We start from the raw sequence: 26,823 nt of genomic DNA on the forward strand, positions 1-26,823 counted from the left end.
TCCATTAAACCATAAATACCAGGCCGATCAGTCTGATATTTTCATACGTGTACTTGGGCATAAAAAGGGAGGCATTAGTGATGGAATCAATCCAAAATTAAGATGACGTGTACGGAAATGAATCGGCAACAATTACTTCATGTGGAATGATGTGGCTATCTTCTTTCCTCAAGGAGGCATTTCAACGGTCAAATTTTTTTTTAAACAACAAGCCTTACAACATGTTTCACACCCACTAATGTCACTCATTATCTAGACTTTCAATATAGGCAACAATTACACTGCAGAATATGTCAAATTTCAATGATGAAATGTCTTCGCCTTCTGACATCTGTGTCAGGCGTGACGTGTACGAATGCGATCCCACTGAGGCTGTAGTACTGTGGCACAAGGACTGTGTCAGGAGCAAGAGCCAGACTTCATGGGCTGTGTGTAAGCCACTGGCGTCGTTAGGCCTATTTTAGTAGTGCTTCAGCACCCCTAAAATATACCAAAGCCCCCCCCTGAATGACTTTGTTTTAAAAAATAAATAAATTAATTTAAAAAATTCAGGGTTGGTTCCCCCCCTAAAAAGAAAAAAACTAAACAAAAACATTTATGAAATGGAAAAAATAAAGCGGCACGGTGGACGACTGGTTAGAGCGTCAGCCTCACAGTTCTGAGGACCCGGGCTCAATCCCCGGCCCCGACTGTGTGGAGTTTGCATGTTCTCCCCGTGCCTGCGTGGGTTTTCTCCGGGCACTCCGGTTTCCTCCCACATCCCAAAAATGCATAAATTGGAGACTCTAAATTGCTCGTAGGTGTGACTGTGAGTGCGAATGGTTTTTCTGTTTGTATGTGCCCTGCGATTGGCTGGCAACCACTTCAGGGTGTACCCCGCCTCCTGCCTGATGACAGCTGGGATAGGCTCCAGCACGCCCGCGACCCTCGTGAGGATAAGTGGCTCAGAAAATGGTTGGATGGATGGAAAAAATAAAATAAACAGCTATTGTGTTGTGAGCCAAGATTATCAGAATCAGAATCAGAATCATCTTTATTTGCCAAGTATGTCCAAAACACACAAGGAATTTGTCTCCGGTAGTTGGAGCCGCTCTAGTACAACAGATTTACAGAACACTTTGGGGACATAAAGACATTGACAAAAAACAATTGTGCAAAAAGATGCAGAGTCCTCTAGCACTTAGAGCAGTTCGAACGACTAATATTGCAATAGTCCGGTGCAATGACCATTGTGCAAAGGGCGCTGAGACTTCAAGGAGTGTATGCGGTTTAAAGTGACGAGTAGTGCGATCATCTGGGACAATGTTGGTTGTGCAAATGTTACAGATACTCCTCAATCAGTGTGCAAATGGAGCAGATGCTACTATGGCATGAGTGGCCAGTATATGCAAATAGTGCAGCATGGAAAGACAACTACAGTGAGTGCACGAGTAATACATAATTGGCCCCACAGAAATGTGACAACGAACTCAAGTCAAAAAATTGCCAGCTTGTTGTAATGGAATTATAGGTTAGGTGTTTAAGAAGTTGATCGCAAGAGGGAAGAAGCTGTTGGAATGTCTACTAGTTCTAGTTTGCGTTGATCGGTAGCGCCTACCTGAGGGAAGGAGCTGGAAGAGCTGGTGACCGGGGTGCAGACGGTCCGAGAGGATTTTGCACGCCCTTGTCTTAGTTCTGGCAGCGTGCAAGTCCTCAATGGTGGGTAGGGGGGTACCGACAATCCTTTCAGCAGTTTTGATTGTCCGTTGCAGTCGGAGTTTGTCCTTTTTTGTAGCAGCACCAAACCAGACTGTGATGGAAGAACACAGGACTGATTCGATGACCGCTGTGTAGAACTGTCTCAGCAGCTCCGGTGGCAGGCCGTGCTATCTCAGAAGCCGCAGGAAGTACATCCTCTGCTGGGCCTTTTTGAGGACGGAGTTGATGTTGTTTGCCCACTTCAGGTCCTGAGAGATTGTAATTCCCAGGAACTTGAAGGTCTCGACGGTTGACACAAGGCAGCTGGACAACGTGAGGGGCAGCTGTGGGGAAGGATGCCTCTGAAGTCCACGATCATCTCTTATGTTATTAGCCTCTATATTGATCAATTATTTATTACATGTTAGCTGTTTGTGAATATTTTATAATGCCATATTACAGAAATGTGTAACATGATTTAATATTTTGGCCGGTAAAAAATATGCGGAGTCAGTGGATTTTTATTTTTATTTTTTTCATTTACCGGCCAACTTGGCAGGTGAGTCAAAAAGTTCATTTCGGACACTGTGTTGGGGGGCATCGTGACAGTGTTTTCCCTGGGCCTCCAAATGGCCTCCAAATGAGCTACAGCTCTGGGCCGAGCCAGCCGCTCCTCTGACTCGGCATTACAACCAAAATGGGATTAGCGGCTCGTGCATTGACGAAGAAGGCAGCGACCTAGTTGGGAGAACTAATGTGAATTGGAGGACACATTGACCATCGACACTTCAAACGTATGGTGTGGTAATATGCTTAAATTCGAAGCCAAGTGGCATCGCGTCTATTTTTCCTTGATGCCCATCTCCCCCCAGCTGGGAAAGGCTGCTTAGCCAGCAGCGGCTGGACAGCGGCTTTCCTGAGTTCGCACTTGTGAGGAATTGAAGCAATATACGAAGCGGGGGAAAATTAAACCACTAACACCATTCACACATCCCAGAATGAGCTCACTTCAACGTTCATCAGGCATGGCTTTTGATTCGCCAGCCTAACGTGGGCAATATATGCATCATCATACCCTGTTTCGAGTAGTCATTGGTGAGGTGATGAATAGACAGCACAAACACTGCCACTATTCCTATAACCACTATTGATGCTTGAAGCGTTGCAAATTCCCCCATTGTGGTGCTAATAAAGGTTATCTAATAGTTATTCTCAACTCTCAACCCATTTTAAGGGGGTTGTGGACAGCCAGTAAAAAATTAAATGTATTATTAATTAGATTTTTCTGTTACAGTACATAGGTGTACAGTAATTCCTCGTTTATCATGGGTGTTAGGTTATGGACCACCCCTGCAATAGGTGAACTCTGCGAAGTAGCCACCACATTTAAAAAAAAATATTATTCATATATACAGCAGCTGAAATAAGTAACACGTTACCATTCTTCTCACGAAATATATTTCCAAAGGTGCTATTGACATGAAATTTTCACCAGATTTTGGGAACAACTCAAGTAATCCGTACATACAAAGAATGTAGAACAAATAAGATCAGAAATTAGGTTGTGTGTCGTAATGTGAAATGACACAGGGAAAAAATATTGAACACATGAAGAAAGGGAGTTGCAAAAAGGCATGGAAAGCTAAGGCAACACCTAAAATCGATTTATAATCAAACAGCAATACAGGTTTGACCAGAGTCATGGAATGGATTGTTGTTAATATTTGACCTTCAGCTGGATTTATGTCTGCCAATCAAGGACAGGGTTTCATTTGAATAGTTCTCCTGATTTTATCAATCTACAATGTAGCCCAGGTTGACCATGGCCCAGTGGAGTCGCATCAGCCAGCTGATACAGTACCTGCCTGACGAGACCATCAACGACTTCTACCCTACAGTCACCTTTGCTATTGAAGTGCGACACTTTTTGTCTGAGTGGATTGAGAAGCAAAGATGGTAAGACACAGACCCCCCCCCCCAACACACACACAGTCACATCTATAGTCAATTGTAGGGATACAAGACATGGTAGTGCACATCCACACACACATACACATGTACACAAACATGCACACACATGCACATACTCATTATAAACGATAGGAACATCTTATACCTAAAAACTCACATAATGGCTTGTGGTATACGTATGTGTGTGTTTTCTTAGGGAGGATTTTGCCCTTGAGAACGTGGAGCAGGAAGCAAATGCCCGCGCTCTTTTGGACGAGATCATCATGCTGCTACAGTCGTCGTCTCAGCAAAATGCTAACGTGGTGGATAAAATGAAGCTGATGCAGATTAGCAAGAACATGGTAGGGAGGCCAGCAGAATCCGCCACAACTAAACTGAAAGTGAGGTGATTGGGTCCAGTACATGACGTTAAACTTGAATGTATTGTTGGTGAAATTTTGACTATCCGAAACAAATCAAGAACCCTTTAACCGCTCACAAACTAAAAAAACAAATACCTCATACACTTTGCTTTCAGAAGGTTATCCCAATGTTGCCACACCAGACTTTTATTTAGATAAACGCAAGACAAGAGTGCACTGTACTAAGTAATAACTGTGCAATGGATGATGTCTTCCAGAGCATGTTTCAGCATCAGCCGCTGCAGTTTGCAGTGATGGTGAGGGACACGCTTCGCAAAGAGAGGGTCCTGCTCAGGGCTGTAAGGACATTTCTTACTTTTCTTCTGTAACTTCATTCCTCATCCCCAAAGTACCTGTTCTTCATGTTTTACATACAGCTAACATGGTTTTGTTCTGTGAATCCAGTCAAAAAAGTCAGATTGAATTTCCGAACACATCTTATACACGGCGCTGTAGCCATGCGCCGCCATCTTGGCTTGCATTAGCGCCACTGCTTACCGCTTCGCCACATTAGGAAATGAGAAAAAGAAAGCACATGCCTATGAATCGAATGAGACAGATGCGGTTCAAAATGAAAAAAGTTGAACCGAACAGTTTGGACGTTTTTCAAAAACCATCCATCCCCAATATACGTGTGTGTGTGTGTGTGTGTGTGTGTGTATAAATACAGCGGCTGAAATAAGTATTTAACACATCACCATTTTTCTCATTAACTGTATTTCCATAGGTGCTATTGACATGAAAATTTCACCAGATGTTGGGAACAAGCCAGGTAATCCATATATGCAAAGAAAGTAGAACAAATAAGATCAGAAATTAAGATGTTTGTTAAAATGTGAAATGGCACAGGGTATTGAACACGCCAACTGGTATTTATTTAATACGACAATGACAGCTTCAAGACACCTCCTATATGGAGAAACTAGTCACATGCATTGCTCTGGTGTGATTTTCGCTCATTCCGCCACACAAGGAGTCTTCAAATCTTGAAAGTTCCGTGGGCTTCTTTTATGGACCTTGAGTTTCAGTTCTTTCCAAAGATTCTTTATTGGATTCAAGTCAGGTGATTGGCTGGGCCATTCTAGCAGCTTTATTATTTTTTCTTTGAAACCAATTGAGAGTTTCCTTGGCAGTATGTTTTGGATCATTATCCTGATGAAATGTTCACCCTCGTTTCATTTTCATCACCCTCGTAGATGGCAGTAGATTTTTGTCAAGAATGTCTCGGGACATTTGCCAATTCTTCCTTCCTTCAGTAATGTGAAGTGTAGAAGTACCATTTGCTGAAAAGCAGCCTCATAACATCATGTTCCCACCTCTGAACTTTACTGTAAGTATGGTGTTTTTAGGGTGATGTGCAGTGCCATTTCTCCTCTGAACGTGGTGTGCATATATACATATATATATATATATATATATATATATATATATATATATATATATATATATATATATATATATACATACATATATATATACATATATATATATGTATGTACGCACGAGAAGTTGGCTTTTACTGTTGTGTTTGGTTGCGATGGTAATGGACAGAAACTGACACCTATGGTGATTTTTAAGAGGAAGACGCTGCCTAAAGAAAGGTTTCCCAGCTGAAGTCATTGTTAAGGCCAATCAAAAGGGCTGGATGGACGAGGAGAAAATGAGAGAGTGGCTTAGTTAGGTGTACGTAAAGAGACCGGATGGTTTTTTCCATGCGTCACCGTCCCTGTTGATCTGTGACTCCATGCGCGCCCATCTCACAGCTGCTGTGAAAAACCAAGTACAACTAAGACTGGGAGGCAACGCCGGGCGAGTTACGCCACTATTTGTGAATGGATTGTGGATGCTTGGACTAAGGTATCTGCTTTGACTTTCGCGAAAGCCGGCATCATTGCTTAACAGCCCCCCGGCAAGAGACTGACTCCGACAATGACGAGAGGGAACCTGGCGTGTTTGATGGCGAAATTGGCCAGCTGTTCATTATTATTATCAAAAAATACCGTGAGTACATTGTTAAATACTTCAATAAAGTACAACCGAACTCAGTTTTGCTCCCACTGCCTTTTTAAAAACATTGTTTTAGCGTGCATGCATGCTACCGTATGTTTTAAGCTAGCGTATGTTTTACCATGCCTGCGCCCAATAATACTGTGCGCCTTATGTATGTGTTAAATACAGAAATAGACCCCGTAACTGAGACTGCGCCTTTTAATACGGTGCACCTTATGGTCTTGAAAATATGGTAGTTCAAATTCCTCAGACTATGAATCATATTCATTTGCCAAGTATGTCAAAAACAAGGAATTTGTTTCCGGTAGTTGGAGCTGCTCTAGTACGACAACAGACAGCCAATTGACAGTGAATACTTTTGAGACAATAAAAACATAATGTAATAAGTAATGTGGTAATGCGATACATTTTGAGAGAGGACACATCCTTGGGGCGCCCCAGTGCTGGTGGTGCGTGTAGATGAGGTGGTGTCCCCCAACCTCACCTGCTGTGTCCTTGCCCGTCATGAAGCTGTAAATCCTCTGGGAGATAGCAGGCGAGACGCTGAGCGAGAGGCTTGGAGGAGAGGAGTACAGGGATGATGGTGTTGAACGCAGAGCTAAAGTCCACGAACAGGATCCTGCGTCATCCTGTTTGCTCGGTAGGCAAACTGCAGAGGGTCCAGCAGAGATCCTGTGACGCTCTTGAAATGGTCCAGCACGAGGCGTTCAAAGGTCTACATGACCACAGATGTCAGGGCGACAGGCCTGTAGTAATTCAGACCAGAGATTGTAGGTTTCTTGGGGACTGGGATGATGGTGGAGCGTTTGAAACAGTTCTAGAGATGTATTGAAGATTTGTGTGAAGACTGGAGCGAGCTGGTCCGTGCAGACGATGAGGCAGGATGGGGACACAAGTTCTGGGCCTGCCGCTTTGTTGATCTTTTGTTGTATGAAAATACGTCTCACATCCTGTTCGTGGATGGTCAACGCAGGAGGGGGAGTCAGAGGTATAATGGTGGTCGGTGGTGCGGCTGGGTGGGTGTGGGATGTGAAAGTGTCCTTTTCAAATCTGCAGTAGGTGTTCAAGTCGTCAGCTACTCCTTTATTGTTCTCAGCTTGGTGGGATGGTCGCTTGTAATTGGTTAGCAATTGTAATCCACGCCAGACTGAGTCGTTAGCAGTGAACTACTTTTCTCTACTGCTTAATTTTTCTTTGCGATGTTAATTTCTTTAGTCAGCTGGTTTCTCGCGCAATTATACAGGGCTCTATCCCCACTTCGATAGGCGTCCTCTTTAGCCTGGCGAAGTTGCTTACGTTTGGCGGTGAACCATACCTTGTTGTTATTGAACGTGCGAAATGACTTTGTTGGTACACGCACCTCTTTACAGAAACTGATATAGGATGTAGCAGTGTCCGTATTTTCATCCAGGCTGCCAGTTGAAGTTTCAAAGACACTCCAGTCTGTGCAGTCTAAACAGCTTTGACGTTCTATCTTTGCATCATTGGTCCACTTCTTCACTGTTTTCACCGTAGGCTTCACACATTTAAGTTTTTGCCTTTGTGGGTATTAAGTGAATTAAGCAGTGACCTGCCCTGCGATTAGCTGGCAACCAGTTCAGGGTGTACCCCGCCTCCTGCATGGTGATAGCTGGGATAGGCTCCAGCACTCCCACGACCCTTGTGAGGATAAGCGGCTCAGAAAATGGACGGATGGATGTTGCTGACGGGCTATTAGCCTCACAATAATATTTCATTTTCCCATTGTTGTGACCCATTCAGTCCACACTAGTAGCCAGCTGCAGCTTTCACCCTACAATCTCAAAAACGTGAGGAAACATTTTTTTTGGTCTTTTTTTAAAATGAAGAATTCAAACAAAAAAAATGACTTTTATCCTAAATTTCCAAGCAAAAAAATGCACCACACTATTACAGGAACGATGGTGAAAGGACATTCATAACTTTGCATTTCCCACTGCTCTGGCGGACTATATTAACAAAATAATTTATCTATTCTTATATTACAAAACAAAATAAATTCCATATTATTACAGTCTGATTGTACAGTGTTATAACGAAAGCATTCTGATACAAATAATTTTCCGAGTGATCCATTTTTACAATGATGTACTCTATTAGGGTGACACGGTGGACGACTAGTTAGCACAGCTGCCTCACAGTTCAAATCCAGCCTTGCCTGTGTAGAGTTTGCATGTTCTCCCCGTGCCTGCGTGTGTTTTTCTCCAGGTACTCCAGTTTCCTCCCACATCCCTAAAACATGCATGAATTGAAAACTAAATTGCCCGTAGATGTAAATGTGAGTGTGAATGGTTGTTTGTTTCTATGTGCCCTCTGATTGGCTGGGGACCAGTTCAGGGTGTACCCCGCCTCTCACCCAGAGTCAGCTGGAATAGGCTCCAGCATGCCCGCGATACTACTGAGGATAACAGAAAATGGATGGATGGATGACTGTAAAGAACACATTCACTCCTATTTACACAGTGTCCCTGAATGCACCTCGTGCACTCACGCAGCTGCCACGTGCCTGCCTCCAGCCGTTCCATTTTAAAGAGCAAAATAGGAAATGCAGCAGGTCGAAACAGGTTCCTCTGCTTGTTACTTTTAGTATTGCAGTTGATTCACTGTATTTTACAGTACACCAACATCACAGCAGACCCTGCGATGTGACCATTGCGCACACGTAAATCGCGATGTCGATGCTTGAACAAAATAACGTGCAGCCCTACTATCATAGGTATACCTCACCTATGAGAGACAAAATGAGAGAAAAATCCAGAAAATCACATTGTCTGATTTTTAAAGAATTTATGAGCAAATTAAGGTGGGAAATAAGTATTTGGTCAATAACAAAAGTTCATCTAAAAAATGTGTTATATACCCTTTGTTGGTACACTTTTCCTGCATTCCTCAGGCATCTTCTCACACGCTAGAATTCTATTGAACAAGCTGGTCAAAAACTCCACAACCACCTCCTCTCCTAGATGCTTCCATACCTCCACAGGAATGTCATCAGAACCAACTGCCTTTCCATTTTTCATCCTCTTTAATGCCTTTCTAACTTCCCCCTTACTAATCATTGCCACTTCCTGGTCCACCACACTTGCCTCTTCTACTCTCCCTTCCCTCTCATTTTCCTCATTCATCAACTCCTCGAAGTATTCTTTCCATCTAGCTAGCACACTGCTGGCACCAGTCAACATATTTCCATCTCTATTCTTAATCACCCTAACCTGCTGCACATCCTTCCCATCTCTATCCCTCAGTCTGGCCAGCCTGTATAGATAATTTTCTCCTTCTTTAGTGTCCAACCTGCCATACATGTCATCATATGCCTCTTGTTTGGCCTTTGCCCTGTGTCGCATCTCAATATATACGTTTCGCCTCTCCTCGGTCCTCTCAGTGTCCCACTTCTTCTCAGCTAACCCTTTTCCTTGTATGAGTTCCTGTGCTGTGAGGTTCCAACACCAAGTCTCCTTCTCTCTTTCCCTACCAGAACATACACCAAGTACTTTCCTGCCACCTTGGCTGCAGTGGTCCAGTCTTCTGGAAGCTCCTCCTGTCCACCGATAGCCTGTCTCACCTCTTCCCGAAAAGCTGCACAACACTCGTCCTGTCTCAGCTTCCACCACATGGTTCTCTGCTCTGCCTGTGTCTTCCTAATCTGCCTCCCCACCACCATAGTCATTTTAAACACCACCATCCTATGCTGTCTAGCCACACTCTCCTCTACCACTACCTTACAGTCGATAACCTCCTGCAGATTACATCGTCTGCACAAGATGTAACCCACCTGCGTGCTTCTAACTCCGCTCTTGTAGGTCACCCTATGTTCGTGCCTGTTCTGGAAAAAAGTGTTCACTACAGCCATTTGCATCCTTGTTGCAAAGTCTACCACCATCTGTCCCTCCAAGTTCATTTCCTGGATGCCATACTTACCCATCACTTCTTCATCACCCCTATTTCCTATACCAACATGTCCATTACAATCTGCACAAATTACGACTCTCTCTCAGTCTGGGATGCTCGGAATTACTTCGTCTAGCTCCTTCCAGAATTTCTCTTTCACCTCTTGGTCACATCCTAACTGTGGGGCATAGCCACTAATCACATTAACATAACACCCTCAATTTCAAGTTTCAGCCTCATCACTCGTTCTCATACTTTTTTCACCTCCCAGACATTCTTAGCTAACTCTTCTTTTAAAATAACCCGGACTCCATTTCTCTTCCCATCTACACCATGGTAAAATAATTTAAACCCTGCCCCTAAACTTCGAGCCTTACTGCCTTTCCACCTGGTCTCCTGGACACACAATATATCAACCTTTCTCCTGATCATCATGTCAACCAACTCCCGAGATTTTCCTGTCATAGTCCCAACATTCAAAGTCCCCACATTCAGTTCTAGGCTCTGTGCTTTCCTCTTCTCTTTCTGCCGAAGAACCTGCTTTCCACCTTCTTCTTCTTCGACTTCAACCCACAGTAGCTGAATTTCCAACGGCGCCCTGCAGGTTGACGGCGCCGGTGGCGGACGTTGTTATCCCGGGCCACGACCGATCCGGTATGGAATTCTTTGGATGAACGCTCATATTTGTTTGGCAAAGTTTTAAGCCGGATGCCCTTCCTGACACAGCCCTCTGCATTTATCCGGGCTTGGGACCGGCCTACAGTTTGCACTGGCTTGTGCCCCCCATAGGGCTGCATTTGTTGGTAATGACAGAGGTCAAACATTTTCTGTAAGTCTTCACAAGGTTTTCACACACTGTTGCTGGTATTTTAGTCCATTCCTCCATGCAGATATCCTCTACAGAGCAGTGATGTTTTGGGGCTGTCGCTGGGCAACACAGACTTTCAACTCCCTCCAAAGATTTTTCATGGGGTTGAGATCACCCCAGGACCTTGAAATGCTTCTTTCGAAGCCACTCCTTCGTTGCCCAGGCATTGTGTTTGGGATCATTGTCATGCTGAAAGACCCAGCCACGTTTCATCATCAAAGCCCTTGCTGATGGAAGGAGGTTTTCACTCAAAATCTCACGATACATGGCCCCATTCTTTCTTTCCTTTACACTGATCAGTCGTCCTGGTCCGTTTGCAGAAAAACAGCCCCAAAGCATGATGTTTCCAACCCCATGCTTCACAGTAGGTATGGTGTTCTTTGGATGCAACTCAGCATTCTTTCTCCTCCAAACACGACAAGTTGAGTTTTTCCCAAAAAGTTCTATTTTGATTTCATCTGACCATATGACATTCTCCCAATCCTCTTCTGGATCATCCAAATGCTCTCTAGCAAACTTCAGACGGGCCTGGACATGTACTGGCTTAAGCAGGGGGACACGTCTGGCACGGCAGGATTTGAGTCCCTGGCGGCGTAGTGTGTTACTGATGGTAGCCTTTGTTACTTTGGTTCCAGCTCGCTGCAGGTCATTCACTAGGTCCCCGCATGTGGTTCTGGGATTTTTGCTCATTGTTCTTGTGATCATTTTGATCTTGCGTGGAGCCCCAGGTCAAGGGAGCTTATCAGTGGTCTTGTATGTCTTCCATTTTCTAATACAACCCCAATTCCAATGAAGTTGGGACGTTGTGTTAAACATAAATAAAAACAGAATACAATGATTTGCAAATCATGTTCAACCTATATTTAATTGAATACACTTCAAAGACAAGATATTTAATGTTCAAACTGATAAACTTTATTGTTTTGAGCAAATAATCATTAACTTAGAATTTTATGGGTGCAACACGTTCCAAAAAAGCTGGGACATGGTCATGTTTACCACTGTGTTACATCACCTTTTCTTTTAACAACATTCAATAAACGTTTGGGAACTGAAGACACTAATGATTGAAGTTTTGAATCTGGATTCTTTCCCATTCTCTCTTTATTTACAGCTTCGGCTGTTCAACAGTCCGTGGTTTCCGTTATCGTATTTTATGCTTCATAATGCGCCACACATTTTCAATGGGAGACAGGTCTGGACTGCAGGCAGGCCAGTCTAGTACCCGCACTCTTTTACTACGAAGCTACACTGTTGTAACATGTGCAGAATGTGGTTTGGCATTGTCTTGCTGAAATAAACAGGCGCGTCCATGAAAAACACGTTGCTTGCATGGTAGCATACGTTTCTCCAAAACCCAAAGCATTAATGGTGCCTTCACAGATGTGTAAGTTACCCATGCCATTGCCACTAACACAGCCACATACTATCACAGATGCTGGCTTTTGAACTTTGCCTCCATAATAGTCCGGATGGTTCTTTTCCTCTTTGGTCCGGAGGACACGACGTCCACAATTTCCCAAAACAATTTTAAATGTGGACTCGTCGGACCACAGAACACTTTTCCACTTTGCATCAGTCCATCTTAGATGAGCTCTGGCCCAGAGAAGCCGGTGGCGTTTCTGGGTGTTGTTGATGAATGGTTTTTGCTCTGCATAGTAGAGTTTCAAGTTGCACTTACGGATGTAGCACCGAACTGTATTTACTAACATTGGTTTTCTGAAGTGTTCATGATCCCATGTGGTGATATCCATTACACATTGATGTCGGTTTTTGATGCAGTGCCGCCTGAGGGATCGAAGGTCACGGCCATTCAATATTGGTTTTCGGCCTTACATGCAGTGATTTCTCCAGATTCTCTGAACCTTTTGATGATATTATGTAGCGTAGATGATGAAATCCCTAAATTCCTTGTAATTGTACGTTGAGGAACATTGACCTTAAAATGTTAGACTATTTTCTCACGCACTTGTTCACAAAGAGGTGAACCTCGCCCCATCTTTGCTTGTGAATGATCGAGCAATACAGGGAAGCTCCTTTTATACCCAATCATGGCACCCACCTGTTCCCAATGAGCCCGTTCATCTGTGGGATGTTCCAAACAGGTGTTTGATGAGATTTCCTCAACTTTCTGTCTTTTTTGCCACCTGGTCCAGCTTTTTTGGAACATGTTGTAGCCATAAAATTCTAAGTTAATGATTATTTGCTAAAAACAATTAAGTTTATTAGTTTGAACATTAAATATATTGTTGTTGTAGTGTATTTAATTAAATATAGGTTGAACATGATTTGCAAATCATTGTATTCTGTTTTTATTTATGTTTAACACAGCGTCCCAACTTTAAATCGAATTGGGGTTGTAATTGCTCCCACAGTTGATTTCTTCACACCAAGCTGCTTACATATTGCAGATTTTAGTCTTCCCATCCTGGTGCAGGTCTACAATTGTGTTTCTGGTGTCCTTTGACAGATCTTTGGTCTTGGCCATTTTGGAGTGTGACTGTGGTTGTGGACAGGTGTCTTTTATACTGATAAAGAGTTCAAACAGGTGCCATTAATACAGATAAAAAGTGGAGGACAGAGGAGCCTCTTAAAGAAGTTACAGGTCTGTGAGAGCCAGAAATCTTGCTTGTTTGTCGGTGACCAAATACTTATTTTCCACTATAATTTGTTAATAAATTCTTTAAAAATCAGACAATGTGAATTTCTGGATTTATTTTTCTAATTTTGTCTCTCATAGGTGAGGGATTCCTATGATGAAAATTACATTATAAGTAGGAGAACTTGCCGCAACGGTAAATTCTGTTTGACTGATCGACTCTGATTCTCAAAAAATATCCATTATACTACTAAGAAACCACAGCAACAGCTTAAAACCTCCACTGTGACACAGTAAAACTGTTCCAGCATAAAAGGGATACAGATCCTCCATTCTGCTTGACCTAACAGCCAAACACGACCAAAAAAAAAAGGGAAAAAAAAGGCTTTTACAGACACGCTCGCACGCACAGTGTTTGTGTCTTGTCCACCGTCTAACCCCTGCGACTGCCTCATCGAGCCCCTGAGGGTTGAACAAACCTAGGTTAAGAGCCTTTGGCTTAGAGTGTGATCGCGCTAACATCCTGTGGGTATTTTTCTTCTCTTACTGCCTTCCGCCTTTCAGAATTAGCTTGACAAAAAGCCAAAGAAAAAGATAAAACACACATTTGGCATTTATCCTCGTATAGTTGCTGAATTAAGGTCTAGTGAGGTGCATTGACGGTTTGCGTGATATGATGACGTAATGAACGGTGGTTACAACAACACAACTAGTTTGAACTTTGGGGCATGTTTTTTACAGACTTCAAGCTACCATTGTATGACAAAAGGTCTTCGCATTTCATATTATCTGATAAAACATTTTATACTGGTTATTTTTATTATGTCCCTTTTAGATGTAACGTCCTGAACTCAGCGGTGTGACAGTACGTGTTTTAAGTGGTGTGTTATGTGTGCAGATGCCGCAAGTAAACAACCCACAACAGCATCAACAGTATATCACCAGAGAATCTGCATTTCCCAGCATGCAGGAGGTGGACCACCTGGTTCTCAAAGTACTGGAGGTACAGGACTTACGACAAAACATACACCAGGTGCAGGAAGAGCTCAACTGGGAAAGGCAGAACTATGAGTCTTTGCAAGGTAATACAAAAAAATGCACAGTTGTGGATAAGTTTGTATATGTATTTTATCATCGATTTCTAACATTGCCTTCCAACAATAAGTTTACGGAGTAATTGTACTTTTATTTGGACAGCATTTTTTTATGACACTTGACTAGGGCTGGGCAATATGATCACTCTTAGTGATAGCGATTAATTTCCCGTCAATCATGGTGATCAGCTGTGTGCGTATTTCCTCGATCAAACATGGCGCGTACATGACAACAGCCAATCAGAGTCCTCCGTTTCCGGCTCCACTTCCATTTGCAAGTTGTGGGAGTAAACAGAAACCATGCCTCCTCGGATCGCACGTCCCACAGCGATATCGAGATGCCGCGTCCGACTCAACTGTCCTCCCACGTATCTCGCCACATCATCCGTCTTCGGTCTGGCGACGGAGTTGGCCTCTTGGCTCAGCGAGCTCCCAAAGTCAGTTGTTTGGCGGTGTCTCCCAAGCGAGGTGGTGCAATGCTATTAACTAGCTGATGCGCAAGGTATGTCGGTGCCTTCAAAAACAGACACTATGTTTATTCATTTGAAGAAGTACCACCCAAGTGATTGTGTGGAAAGCATAAAAATGTGAGCGGAGTCAGCACAGCTTGTCACTCACATGCTGCCAGCACATGTAGCTTAGCAATTAGCCACTGCTAGCGGTGAGGCTACCAGACCAAAGCAGCAATCAATCGTGTCCTCATCATTATTTAAACGGTTTGTAAAATTGCAAAAAGTAGTTAATCTGTATTGTTATTAAAGATCGTGAACATTTGAATGTAGCAATGTTAACAGGGTATGTAGCATCACAACTGGAGAATGATGTTGACCAGACATGCCCAAAGTCCGGCCCCCGGGCCAAATCCGGCCCGTGTTCATATTTCCACTGGCCCGAAGCCTCTGTCATAAAACCAATAATATGTGGCCGGCAGTACAAAATACACGTGCAATTTTATATTTCACCACAGGATGGCAGTAAACTTGTGGCTGAACTCTCGCGGGGGCCGTTCTGTTTTTTGCCCATTCCTAAAATGGCAACTGGAAGTAAGAAAAGGAAAGTTGATAGCGAGGGCCGACGTTTCCAGGACAAATGGAAGTCTGAATATTTTTTCACTGAGTTTAGAAACAACTGCGTCTGCCTAATTTGCCAAGAGACTGTGGCTGTGTTCAAGGAGTTCAATATAAAGAGGCACTACCAGACGGAACATGCTAATTACGACAAGGTAACTGGGAACGAACGCAGTGAAAAATTGAAGCAACTGGAAGCTGGTTTAACGGCACAGCAACACTTTTTCACAAGAGCCAGTGAGTCGAATGAAAATGCAACTAAGGCAAGCTATGAGGTGGCAACGCTGATTGCCAAGCACTGCAAACCTTTTACTGAGGGTGAATTTATTAAAGACTGTGTGATGAAAATGGTGGAGAACATTTGTCCTGAGAAAAAGCAACAGTTCGCCAATGTTTTCCTGGCTCGTAGCTCTGTGTCACGAAGGATCGAAGAAGTTTCTTCTGATATTAAGAGACAGTTGGACGCAAAAGTAGTGGAGTTTGAATTTTTTTCGTTAGTCTGTGACGAAAGCACGGATGCATCCGACAGCGCTCAGTTACTGATTTTTTTTAGAGGAGAGGACAGTGAAATGAACGTACGTGAAGAGCTACTTGACCTCCAGAGCCTTAAGGACCAAACAAGAGGGAAAGATTTATTTGCTTCTGTTTGTTCCGCCATAGATGACGTAAAATTACAGTGGAATAAAATCATGGGGATTATTACGGATGGCGCACCTGCCCATGGTTGGCGAGCACAGTGGATTATCAACACTAGTGTATAACAAAGTAAGCGAAAAAGGAGGTAAAGCTATAAAACTCCATTGTATTATTCACCAACAAGTTCTATGTGCCAAACATCTGAAATATGATCACGTTATGAAACCGGTGATAAAGGCTATTAATTATATTCGCGCCAAAGCCCCGTGCCACCGCCAGTTTCAACAATTTCTACTGGATATCCACGCTGAATACGGAGATGTTGTGTATCACACTGGTGTAAGATGGCTCAGTCGGGGTCTGCACTGCAGCGTTTCTACTCACTCAAAGAGGAAATTGGACAATTCTTGGCAAAAAACAAGAAAAAAAAAAACAACCGATGCCAGAACTAACCGATCCTGTTTGGCTGTCTGATTATGGATTTTTATTTGACATAACCGGACATCTTAACACCCTGAACACGAGCCTTCAGGAGCAAAATGCATTGATAAGCTAACTGTATTCACATATTAAAGCCTTTCGGACCAAGCTGCTACTTTTCAAAACCCACCTGTCACAAACGCAGCCCAATACTACACATCTCCAATCCCTGCAAGAAATAATGACCTGTTTTCCAGCGCACAATATCAGTGCGCAAATGAGGAGGTATGCCGCAAACATCTAATCTCTGACTGAGGAGTTTCAACAGCGTTTCAGGGATTTTGCAACTATTGAAAAGGAGATCACGCTTTTTTCTTCTCCCATTTCCGTGGATCTCAGTGACGTTCCGGCCCACCTGTAGTTTGAGCTCATTGTGCTGCAGTGTGACACGGAGTGTCGCAGCCGGTACCAACAACTCCCTCTTGTCAACTTTTACCAGCAGCTGGATAAAGACAGGTTCCAAGAGATTCGTACATTTGCTAAGAAAATTTTGAGCTTGTTTGGCTGGACATACTTGTGTGAGAAGACATTCTCAGTCATGAACATGATTAAGAACCGCGTGAGGACAAGACGAAGTGACTCCCACCTGCGTGACATCTTGCGCGTTAAAACCACCGCTTTTGAGCCAGACCTGCCCCATTTGCTGCAGTCGAGATCTCAGTATCACCCTTCACATTAATGCAAACATGTTGATTCTGATGAATAAAGTTTTAGTCAAATTTAATAAAAATACTTTATTTTGCATTTCATTAATTTTTATTTTAACCTTCATTTATCCAGGTCAGGCAGTTATCAGATCTACCTAGCAGCAGACAGCATAGTAAAACAAAGTAAAATAAAAATAAATACAAAAAAGCATTTCCCTCGTCGGTAGCATGTAAAATTAATGCTGGCCCGCATGACAATTCTTTTTACGTCTATGTGGCCCCTGAGCCAAAAAGCTGTCATCGGGCAGGAGGTGGGGTATACCCTGAACTGGTTGCCAGCCAATTGCAGGGCACATGCAAACAAACAACCATGCGCACTCACATTCACACCTACAGGCAATTTAGAGTCTCCAATTAATGCATGTTTTTGGGATGTGGGAGGAAACCGGAGTGCCCGGAGAAAACCCACGCAGGCACGGGGAGAACATGCAAACTCCACACAGGCGGGGCCGGGGATTGAACCCGGGTCCTCAGGACTGTGAGGCTGACGCTCTAACCAGTCGTCCACCGTGCCGCCCTGTACTGTTATTGTATTTTATTGCACTGTTCAGTGAAAATTGTTCTTATATTTTTCTATATTTTATCTTCTTTGCTTAGTATGCAACTATAATGTTGGGGTTACTGTTTTAAATATTGACCATGAGGAGTGTTGTTATAGAAAGTGTGTTAATAAAATGTTTAACTACTCGTTAGCTTCTTTAGTTTGCAGTACAGATGCTTTACAACTGGCTGTTTAAACGGGTTTAAAAACAATCTAAAAAAATCGTAATAATAATCGAGATCGATACGATCTAAAAACATTTTGCCAGATTGCCCAGCCAAAGTTGACGCTGCAATTCCCAGAATGCACTGTAATAGTCTTGTCCTAGACCACCCTCCCCTTTGGCTCTGTTGGCATTACAGTCACTCATTATTACTCGTCTCTAAATGGTGTCGTCAGTCCAGTTAAGATGATTAGGATGCCACTTCCTGAGGTCTCATGTCAACTGTGACATTAACATCATTAGGGAATTGATTTGATTTATTATGTCTATATGAGGCATGAACAAAGTAGTCAATAACATTGTACAAACCCTTCATAAGCAGAGGTGGGTAGAGTAGCCAAATATTATACTCAAGTAAGAGTCCTGTTACTTTAGAGCAGTGCTTCTCAATTGTTTTCTGTTACGACCCCCCCCCCCCCAGGAAGAAGAAAAAAATTTGGGACCCCCACCTGCAGCCCCCGCGAGTACACCTCTATATAACATTGTATATAAATATATATATATATATAAAGGATAATCTAATTTACTTATAACTTATAAACATTGAAGAAAGTACAAAAGAAAGATATATATATAGATATATATATATATATATATATATATATATATATATATATATATATATATATATATATGTGTGGCGTGTGAGACCCTGAAGAACATGATTTGCCGTACTAGAATAAAGTGTAATTGCACATCCACTGCAGTAGATGGCAGTGTATGTATATATATATATATATATGTATATATATATATATATATGTATATATATATATATATATATATATGTATATATATATATATATATATATATATGTATATATATATATATATATATGTATATATATATATATATATATATGTATATATATATATATATATATATATATATATATATATATATATATATATATATATATATATATATATATATATATATATATATGTGTATATATATATATATATATACACTGCCATCTACTGCAGTGGATGTGCAATTACACTTTATTCTAATTACACTTTATTTTATTCTTTACTTTATTCTAATTACACTTTATTCTAGTACGGCAAATCATGTTCTTCAGGGTCTCACACGCCCCTCCTGGCATCGCAACGCGACCCCCTAGGACAGGGGTGTCAAACTCATTTTTGTCACGGGCCACATCGCAGTTATGACTTCCCTCGGAGGGCCGTTCGACTGTGGACCCATATTAATGAAAGATTACCTCATATACTGTAATTACAGTATACACAACACATTGATGAATAACCAGTTTTGAAATCAGAAGCCTATAAAAACATGTTTTTCAACTATTACAAAGGGGTATTGGTAACAAATAAAAGTTTGCAAATATCTCAATGTTATTACACCAGAACACAATTAGCGATTTTGATTTGCTTTGGCGGGCCACATAAAATGATGTGGCGGGCCGGATCTGGCCTCCGGGCCACCAGATTGACACCTGTGCCCTAGAGGGTCGCGCCCCACTATTTGAGAAGCACTGCTTTAGAGGAATATGTCTCAAGTAAAAGTAAAAAGTAGTCCTCCAAATATTTACTTTCAAGTAAGAAAGTACACTGTGAAAAAAACTACTTAAGAGTAACTGGAGAGTATCTTCTGATTTTAAAAATGTGTGTGTGTGTGTGTGTGTGTGTGTGTGTGTCTGAGCGCACATGACAGAACTAGAGAGCGGGTGAGTCTGAGCACGCACGAGAAAGCGAGAGAAAGAGATATTACAGCATTGAAGCATGTTTTACAGTAATTTATGACCATAAAATAGGGCTAATATTGCCAGATGCACTGCCAAAACACCAATAGAAACATATGTAATTTACCGCGAGGTGTTTTCTCAAGTTAAAATCGGGCTGAACTATCAGTGTTTGGGCAGACGCAAAACTACACAGCATCATAAAGCTGTTGTTTTTCGGAGTCTGTAAACAGTCGTGCTGCTGTTTTTTTTGTTTTGTTTTCAAAATGAATCACTTTGATTGGCCGGCGAAGGCTTTGTGCACAGTTATGTGACTGCCTTGTGCCGTGGTGAATTGGAGTCAAATGACACTCGTGATCACGTTGGATTGGCACAACGGCGCGCTATGCGGAAGCCGAAGGAGATCATTGTAACCGAGTAAAAGTATTGACTCTTCTTAACATAAATACTCAAGTAAAAGTAAAAAGTGCATTCAAAATACTCTAAGTACATTCATTCATAATTTTACATTCCGCTTATCCTCACTAGGGTCGCGGGTGTGCTGGAGCTTCGGACGAGAGGCGGGGTACAGCCAATCTCAGGGCACATATAAACAAACAACAATTCGGACTCACATTCACACCTAGAGACAATTTAGAGTATTCAATTAACTTACCATGCATCCTTTTGGGATGTGGGAGGAAACCAGAGTACCTGGACAAAACCCACGCAGGCGAGGCCGGATTTGAACCCTGGTTCTGTGAGGCAGTCTTCCACCGTGCCGCCCTGACATGTACAATTTATTCAAAATGTTATTTGAGTAAATGTAGCGTGTTACTACCCACCTCTGTTTGTAAGGCTACCCTTATTGTAAAATGGTACTAATTCAATATCTTTCACCTTCAAATGACATACCCTGTATCAGGCGGTCCGTATTTAGTGCGTTTGACAATAACTTTGCTTTAGGGATAGGGCGCATAATTAGGTATGTGTGTTGATGCTTCATTGTACTGAAAGATGGATTCAACATGTTGTGTTATTTGGTGGTGGCACAGGAACCATGGATACCACGGTGTCGGAAGTCACCAGACTGCAAAACCACATCCAGCAGCTGGAGTATAATTTCAACACAATGGCAACTGTGAGCAGCGTTTTTTTTTTTCTGCTTCATGACCCCAGATGATCACTTGAGGGGCGGGCGGTAGTACACAAGGGCACAACTGTAAACAAAGTTAAAGTTAGAGATGAAACGGTATCATCATTCATATTGCAAATATCCAAAAGCAACTAATTTATTTACGTTCTCTCAGTAATGTAATGGATTACAATTACGTACATTTTGGAATTAAATTACATAATCTTGTTACATGTAATTACTTACTCCCCAACACTATGTTTATATGCATGTATGTATGTACAATGCTGTGAAAAAGTGTTGGCCCCCTTCTCAAAATTCTTATATTTTTGCATGGCTTCCCCACTTTAATGTTTAAGATCATCAAACAAATGTAAATAGACAAATATAACTCAAGTGAACTTAAAATGCTAGTTTTAAATGGTGATTCCGTTTACTAAGAAAAAAAAACTATTCAAAGTTACCTGGCCCTGTGTGAAAAAGTAATTACCCACCTTGTTTAATCATGATTAATTGTGGCTAATCACATTTTTGGGTTAATTTTCACTGATCACTCCCAAGCCTGATTACCTCCAGGCCTGTTCAATCAAGAAATCACTTGAACAGAACCTGTTCCGACAAAATTAAGTTTCAAAATGATACGATCCAGAGAAATTCCAGAACAGTCAAGAAATAAAGTAATTGACATCTATCAGTCTGGAAAGGGTTACAAAAGCCCATTCTAAAGCTTTAGGATTCCAGCGAACCATAGGGAGAGCCATTATCCTCACATGGAGAAAACATGAAACAGTGGTGAACCTTCCCAGGAGTGGCCGGCCTACAAAAATGACCCGAAGAGAACAGCAATGATTCATCCAGAGGCCACAAAGGAACTCAGGACAACAACAGGAACTGCAGGCCTCCCTTGCCTCAGTTAAGGTGGCGTAAATGGAGCACAGCATTTCAGAAAACAAACATCATACCAACAATCAAACGTCTTGGTGATTGTGTGACTGTTTTGGGCTACTTCGCTCCTGGACATCTTGCTGTGATTGATGGAACCATGAATTCTGCTCTTTAACAGAAAATCCTGAAAGAGAATGTTCAGCCATCAGTTTGTGACCTCAGGCTAAAGCACGCTTGAGCTCTGCAGCAGGATAACGATACAAAAACACTAGCAAGTCAACTTCTGAATGGGTTAAAAAAACAAAATGAAGGTTTTGGAGTAGCCTAGTCAAAATTCAGACTTGAATCTGGTTGAAATACAGTGGTGTGACCTTCAGAATTCCATTTATGCTCGAAAACCCTCGATTTTTACTGAATTTACACAATTCCTCCAGAACGAGTGAGCCAAAATACAGAGATGTGAAAGACTCATTGCCAGTTAGTGGGAAACGCCATCCCAAGCTGCTGTCTGCACATGGAGCCTTGGTATACAGTATAGTATAGGCCGCCTCCTCTAATTCTTATATTTTTATTTTTTAGCAAAAAACTTCAAAATTACCTGGCCCTGTGTGGAAAAAGTACTGGTCCCCTAAACCTAATAACTGCTTGGGATATCCTCAGCAGGAACAACTGAAATAAAGCGTTTTCTATAACTGGCAATGAGGTTTTCACAACTCGAAGGGAATATTTTGGCCCACTCTTCCTTCCTTGCAGAATTGTTTGAATTCAGCAAAAATTTAGGTTTTTCAAGCATGAACTGCCTTTTTCAGGTCATGCCACTGCATTTCAATCGGATTGAAGTCTGGACTTTGACTAGGCCACTCCAATACCTGCATTTTTATTTTTTAAAGCCATTCAGAAGTTGACTTGCGAGTGTGTTTTGTATCGTTATCCTGCTACAGCACCAAAGTGCGTTTCAGCTGGAGGTCACAAATTGAAGGCTTAACATTCTCCTCCAGGATTTTCTGTTAAAGAGGAGAATTCTTGTTTTGCTGGAATCCTAAAGCTTTAGGAATGGCTTTTGTGACCTTTTCCAGACGGATATATGGCAATTACCTTATTTTTTGGCTGTTCTGGAATTTCTTTGGATCGTGTCATTTTGTTGCAGCTTTTTTAGATCCGGCGGATTCTTTTAAGTGATTTCTTGATTGAACAAGTCTGGAGGTAATCAGGCTTAGGTGTGATCAGTGAAAACTAACCCAAAATTGTGATTAGCCACAATTAATTCATGATTTAACAAGGGGAGGTAATTATTTTTTCAGATAAGGCCAGGTGGGGAAACTATTAAATTATTAAAACTATTAAAAAATATAAGAATTTGAGAAGGGGGGGGAATACTTTTTCACGGCATTGTAGTGGTGTAGGGAAAGCCACAAATGGCGACTGAAGACTCCATGAGGCAAGACCATGGTCGCAATCAATTACAGCTCCCACTGCAGATGGCTCCCTCTTAGGACAGTGAAAGATGCTACAAATAATCACAGACATACATAAAAAAAACACACACACATCTTGCAAAAACCCAGCCTTCAGTAAAAACCTAAGACTAGGAAATAGAAATAAAACATTGAAAATATTGAAAATAAAATGAAGTTAAAAGGATAAAACCTTTCAAAGTAGCTGGTCCTCGCAGACTTTGAGGCACGATGGGGACACAAGCCGCTTTGTTGATCTTTTGTTGTTAGAAGATGCGTCTCACCTCCTGTTTGTGGGTGGTCAATGAAGGAGGAGGAGTTAGAGGTCTGATGGTGGTCAGTGGTGCAACTGGGCTGGTGTGGGGTGTGAAAGTGTCCTTTTCAAATGTGCAGTAGAAGCTGTTCAAGTCGTTTGCTAGTCCTTTATTGTTCTCAGCTTGGGGGGTTGGTTGCTTGTAATTGGTTAGCGATCGCAATGCATGCCAGACTGATTTCGAGTCGTTAGCGGTACAGTGTTTTTCTAACTTTACTGCATAATTTCTCTTTGCAATGTTAATTTCTATAGTCAGCTGGTTTCTAGCGCGATTATACAGGGCCCTATCCCTTTTTAGCCTGGCGAAGTTGCTTAAGTTTGGCAGTGAACCACAGCTTGTTGTTATTGAATGTGCGAAATGACTTTGTTGGTACACACCTCTTCACACAAACTGATATAGGATGTAACAGTGTCCATATATTCATCCAGGCTGTCAGCTGAATTTTCAAAGACACTCCAGCCTTTTCAGTTTAGACAGCTCTGAAGTTCTATCTTTGCTTCATTGGTCCACTTTTTCGCTGTTTTCAACGTAGGCTTCGCGCATTTAAGTTCTTGCCTGTATGTTGGTATTAAGTGAATTAAGCAGTGCTCAGACGAGCCCAGAGCAGCAAGAGGTATGGCACGGTATGCGTTATTTAGAGTAGTAAAATTTTATTTTTTCCCTCGTGGGACAGTCGATGTGCTGCTTGTATTTAGGAAGGTCGTGGTTAAGTTTAGCTTCGTTAAAGTCCTCAAGAATAATGAGGGGTGAGTCTGTTTTTTATTTATTTATTTTTTCCATTTCGTTTACTTGTTCAGTGAGCGTAAGCAGTGCGACATTTGTGTTAGCTTGAGGAGGAATATAAACACCAGAGAGAATGAAAGACGCAAACTCGCGAGGCGAGTACAATGGCTTACAGTTCAAAAACAGCGACTCCAAATCCGGGCTGCAGTGTGTGCTGAGCTCCGTGACGTCAGTACACCATTTTTCGTTGATATATCCCGCCACCTTTTGTTTTCCCCGATAACCCCGTGACGCGATCTGCCCGGTGTAGTTGGAACCCCAGAAGCATTACGGCGCCATCGGGGACGCGTTCACAAAGCCATGTCTCCGTAAAGCACAGGGCAGCAGGGCAGCGGGGCAGCGGAACATCCTTCCATCCATTTTCTGAGCCGCTTCTCCTCACTAGGGTCGCGGGCATGCTGGAGCCTATCCCAGCTATCTTCGGGCAGGAGGCGGAGTACACCCTGAGCTGGTTGCCAGCCAATCGCAGGGCACATACAAACAAACAACCATTCGCACTCACATTCACACCGACGGGCAATTTAGAGTTGTCAATTAACCTACCATGCATGTTTTTGGGATATGGGAGGAAACCGGAGTGCCCGGAGAAAACACACGCAGGCATGGGGAGAACATGCAAACTACACACAGGCGGGGCCGGGGATTGAACCCCGGTCGTCAGAACTGTGAGGCAGACGCTCTAACCAGTCGTCCACCGTGCCGCGCAGCGGAACATCCAAAGTCTTTAGTGGTCTTTGTCAGAAGATGAAGCTTGTCCATTTTGTTGGGAAGGGAGCGTAGATTCGTGAGGTGGATCGACGGGAATGCCAATCTGTATCCTCTCTTGCCGAGCTTCACTTGGATGCCGGCGCGCTTCCACCTTCGTTGCCTTCGCCTCCATGCGCCATAGACCGTAGCCGCACCCCCGGTGAGTAACTCGGAGAAAAAACTGAGCGAATTTGCAATGGTTGGTGAAAGTAAGTCCAGGGTAGACTCCCTAATGATTCCAGACATTGTTCAGAAGGACAGTGTGCTTTAATTCAGTGTTCCACAACCTTTTTTGCGCCACGGACCGGTATAGAGTAGGCATTTTTTCTCACGGACTGGCTGTCAAGGTGTGGCATACAGTGGGGTAAAAAAGTAGGTAGTCAGCCATCAATTGTGCAAGTTCTCTCACTTAAAAAGATGAGAGAGGCCTGTAATTTTCATCATAGGTATACCTCATCTATGAGAGACAAAATGAGAAAAAAAAATAATCCAGAAAATCACATTGTCTGATTTTTAAATAATTTATTAGCAAATTATGGTGGAAAATAAGTATTTCCCATAAGAATATAAGTTCATAGCTCAAGTTCACCTGTCCAAAAAAAAAAAAAAAAAACCCTAGTTCATAGTTCTTTTTTTGTTTTCAAATATGTTGCTGACGGGCTATTACCCTCACAATACTGGCATTACATTTTCCCATTGTTGCCACCCATTCAGTCAACACGAGCAGCCAGCTGGAGCTTTCACCCTACAATCTCAAAAACATGAGGAAAAACTTGTTGCTTGAATGGTGTTTTTTAAAATGAGGAATTAAAACAAAATAAGGACTTTTGTCCTTAATGTGCAAACAAAATAATGGAACACAGTATGACAGTAATGTGGTGCAAGGATATTGATAACTTTGCATTCCTCGCAGCTCTGGCTGACTAAATTAACAAAATAATGTATCTATTCTTATATTACAAAACAAAATTCCATATTATCACAGTTTGATTATAGTGTTTTATCGAAAGCATTTTGATACAAATATTTTTTCTACCTATCCATTTTTGCAATTATGTATTGTATTACAAAAGAACACATTCACTCCCATTTACACAGTGTTCCTGAATGCACCTTGCACACTCACATAGCTATTTCGCTCTTTAGAATGAAACGACTCGTTTCATTCTAAAGAGCGAAATAGGAAATGCAGCAGGGGTACATTCTTTCCCATGTCCTCATTCATAGTTATCATACAAGGATATAAATATACAACACTCTGGGCTTCTCCATGTGTTGTTTGAAGCGTCATAATTAACTGTCACATGGGTGCTAATCTTATTGGCATGGCCAAACAGGTCCCTCTGCTGGTCACTTTTAATATTACAGTTGATTAACTGTTAACTACAGTCTACCAACATCGCAGCAGACCCTGCGATGTGACTTTTGCACACATGTCCAGCGGCTGAAATAAGTATTTAATTAACACGTCACCATTTTTCTCATTAAATATATTTCCAAAGGTGCTATTGACATGAAAATATCACCAGATGTTGGGAACAACCCAGCTAATCCATACATACGAAGAACGTAGAACAAATAAGCTCAGAAGTTAAGTTGTGTTTAATAATGTGAAACAACACAGGGGAAAAGTATTG

The 26,823-nt window shown here is 42.1% G+C and overlaps 1 protein-coding gene across 4 annotated transcripts in view; it reads left to right on the top strand.

Moving 5' to 3' along the window:
- Nucleotides 1-26,823, top strand: part of stat6 (signal transducer and activator of transcription 6, interleukin-4 induced) — a 97,007-nt gene that overhangs the window by 11,227 nt on the left and 58,957 nt on the right. For 3 of the 4 annotated variants that reach the window (XM_061693529.1, XM_061693538.1, XM_061693510.1), the window contains exons 2-6: nt 3,488-3,633; nt 3,845-3,989; nt 4,268-4,348; nt 14,331-14,514; nt 20,924-21,009. In XM_061693529.1, the coding sequence (XP_061549513.1) occupies nt 3,500-3,633; nt 3,845-3,989; nt 4,268-4,348; nt 14,331-14,514; nt 20,924-21,009 (630 nt within the window). In that variant the 5' untranslated portion in view covers nt 3,488-3,499. The remainder of the gene's footprint in view (nt 1-3,487; nt 3,634-3,844; nt 3,990-4,267; nt 4,349-14,330; nt 14,515-20,923; nt 21,010-26,823) is intronic. The other variant, XM_061693519.1, reaches the window with a different exon arrangement.

This window comes from Phycodurus eques, chromosome 1 (assembly GCF_024500275.1).
Source record: "Phycodurus eques isolate BA_2022a chromosome 1, UOR_Pequ_1.1, whole genome shotgun sequence".
Lineage (NCBI taxonomy): Eukaryota > Metazoa > Chordata > Actinopteri > Syngnathiformes > Syngnathidae > Phycodurus > Phycodurus eques.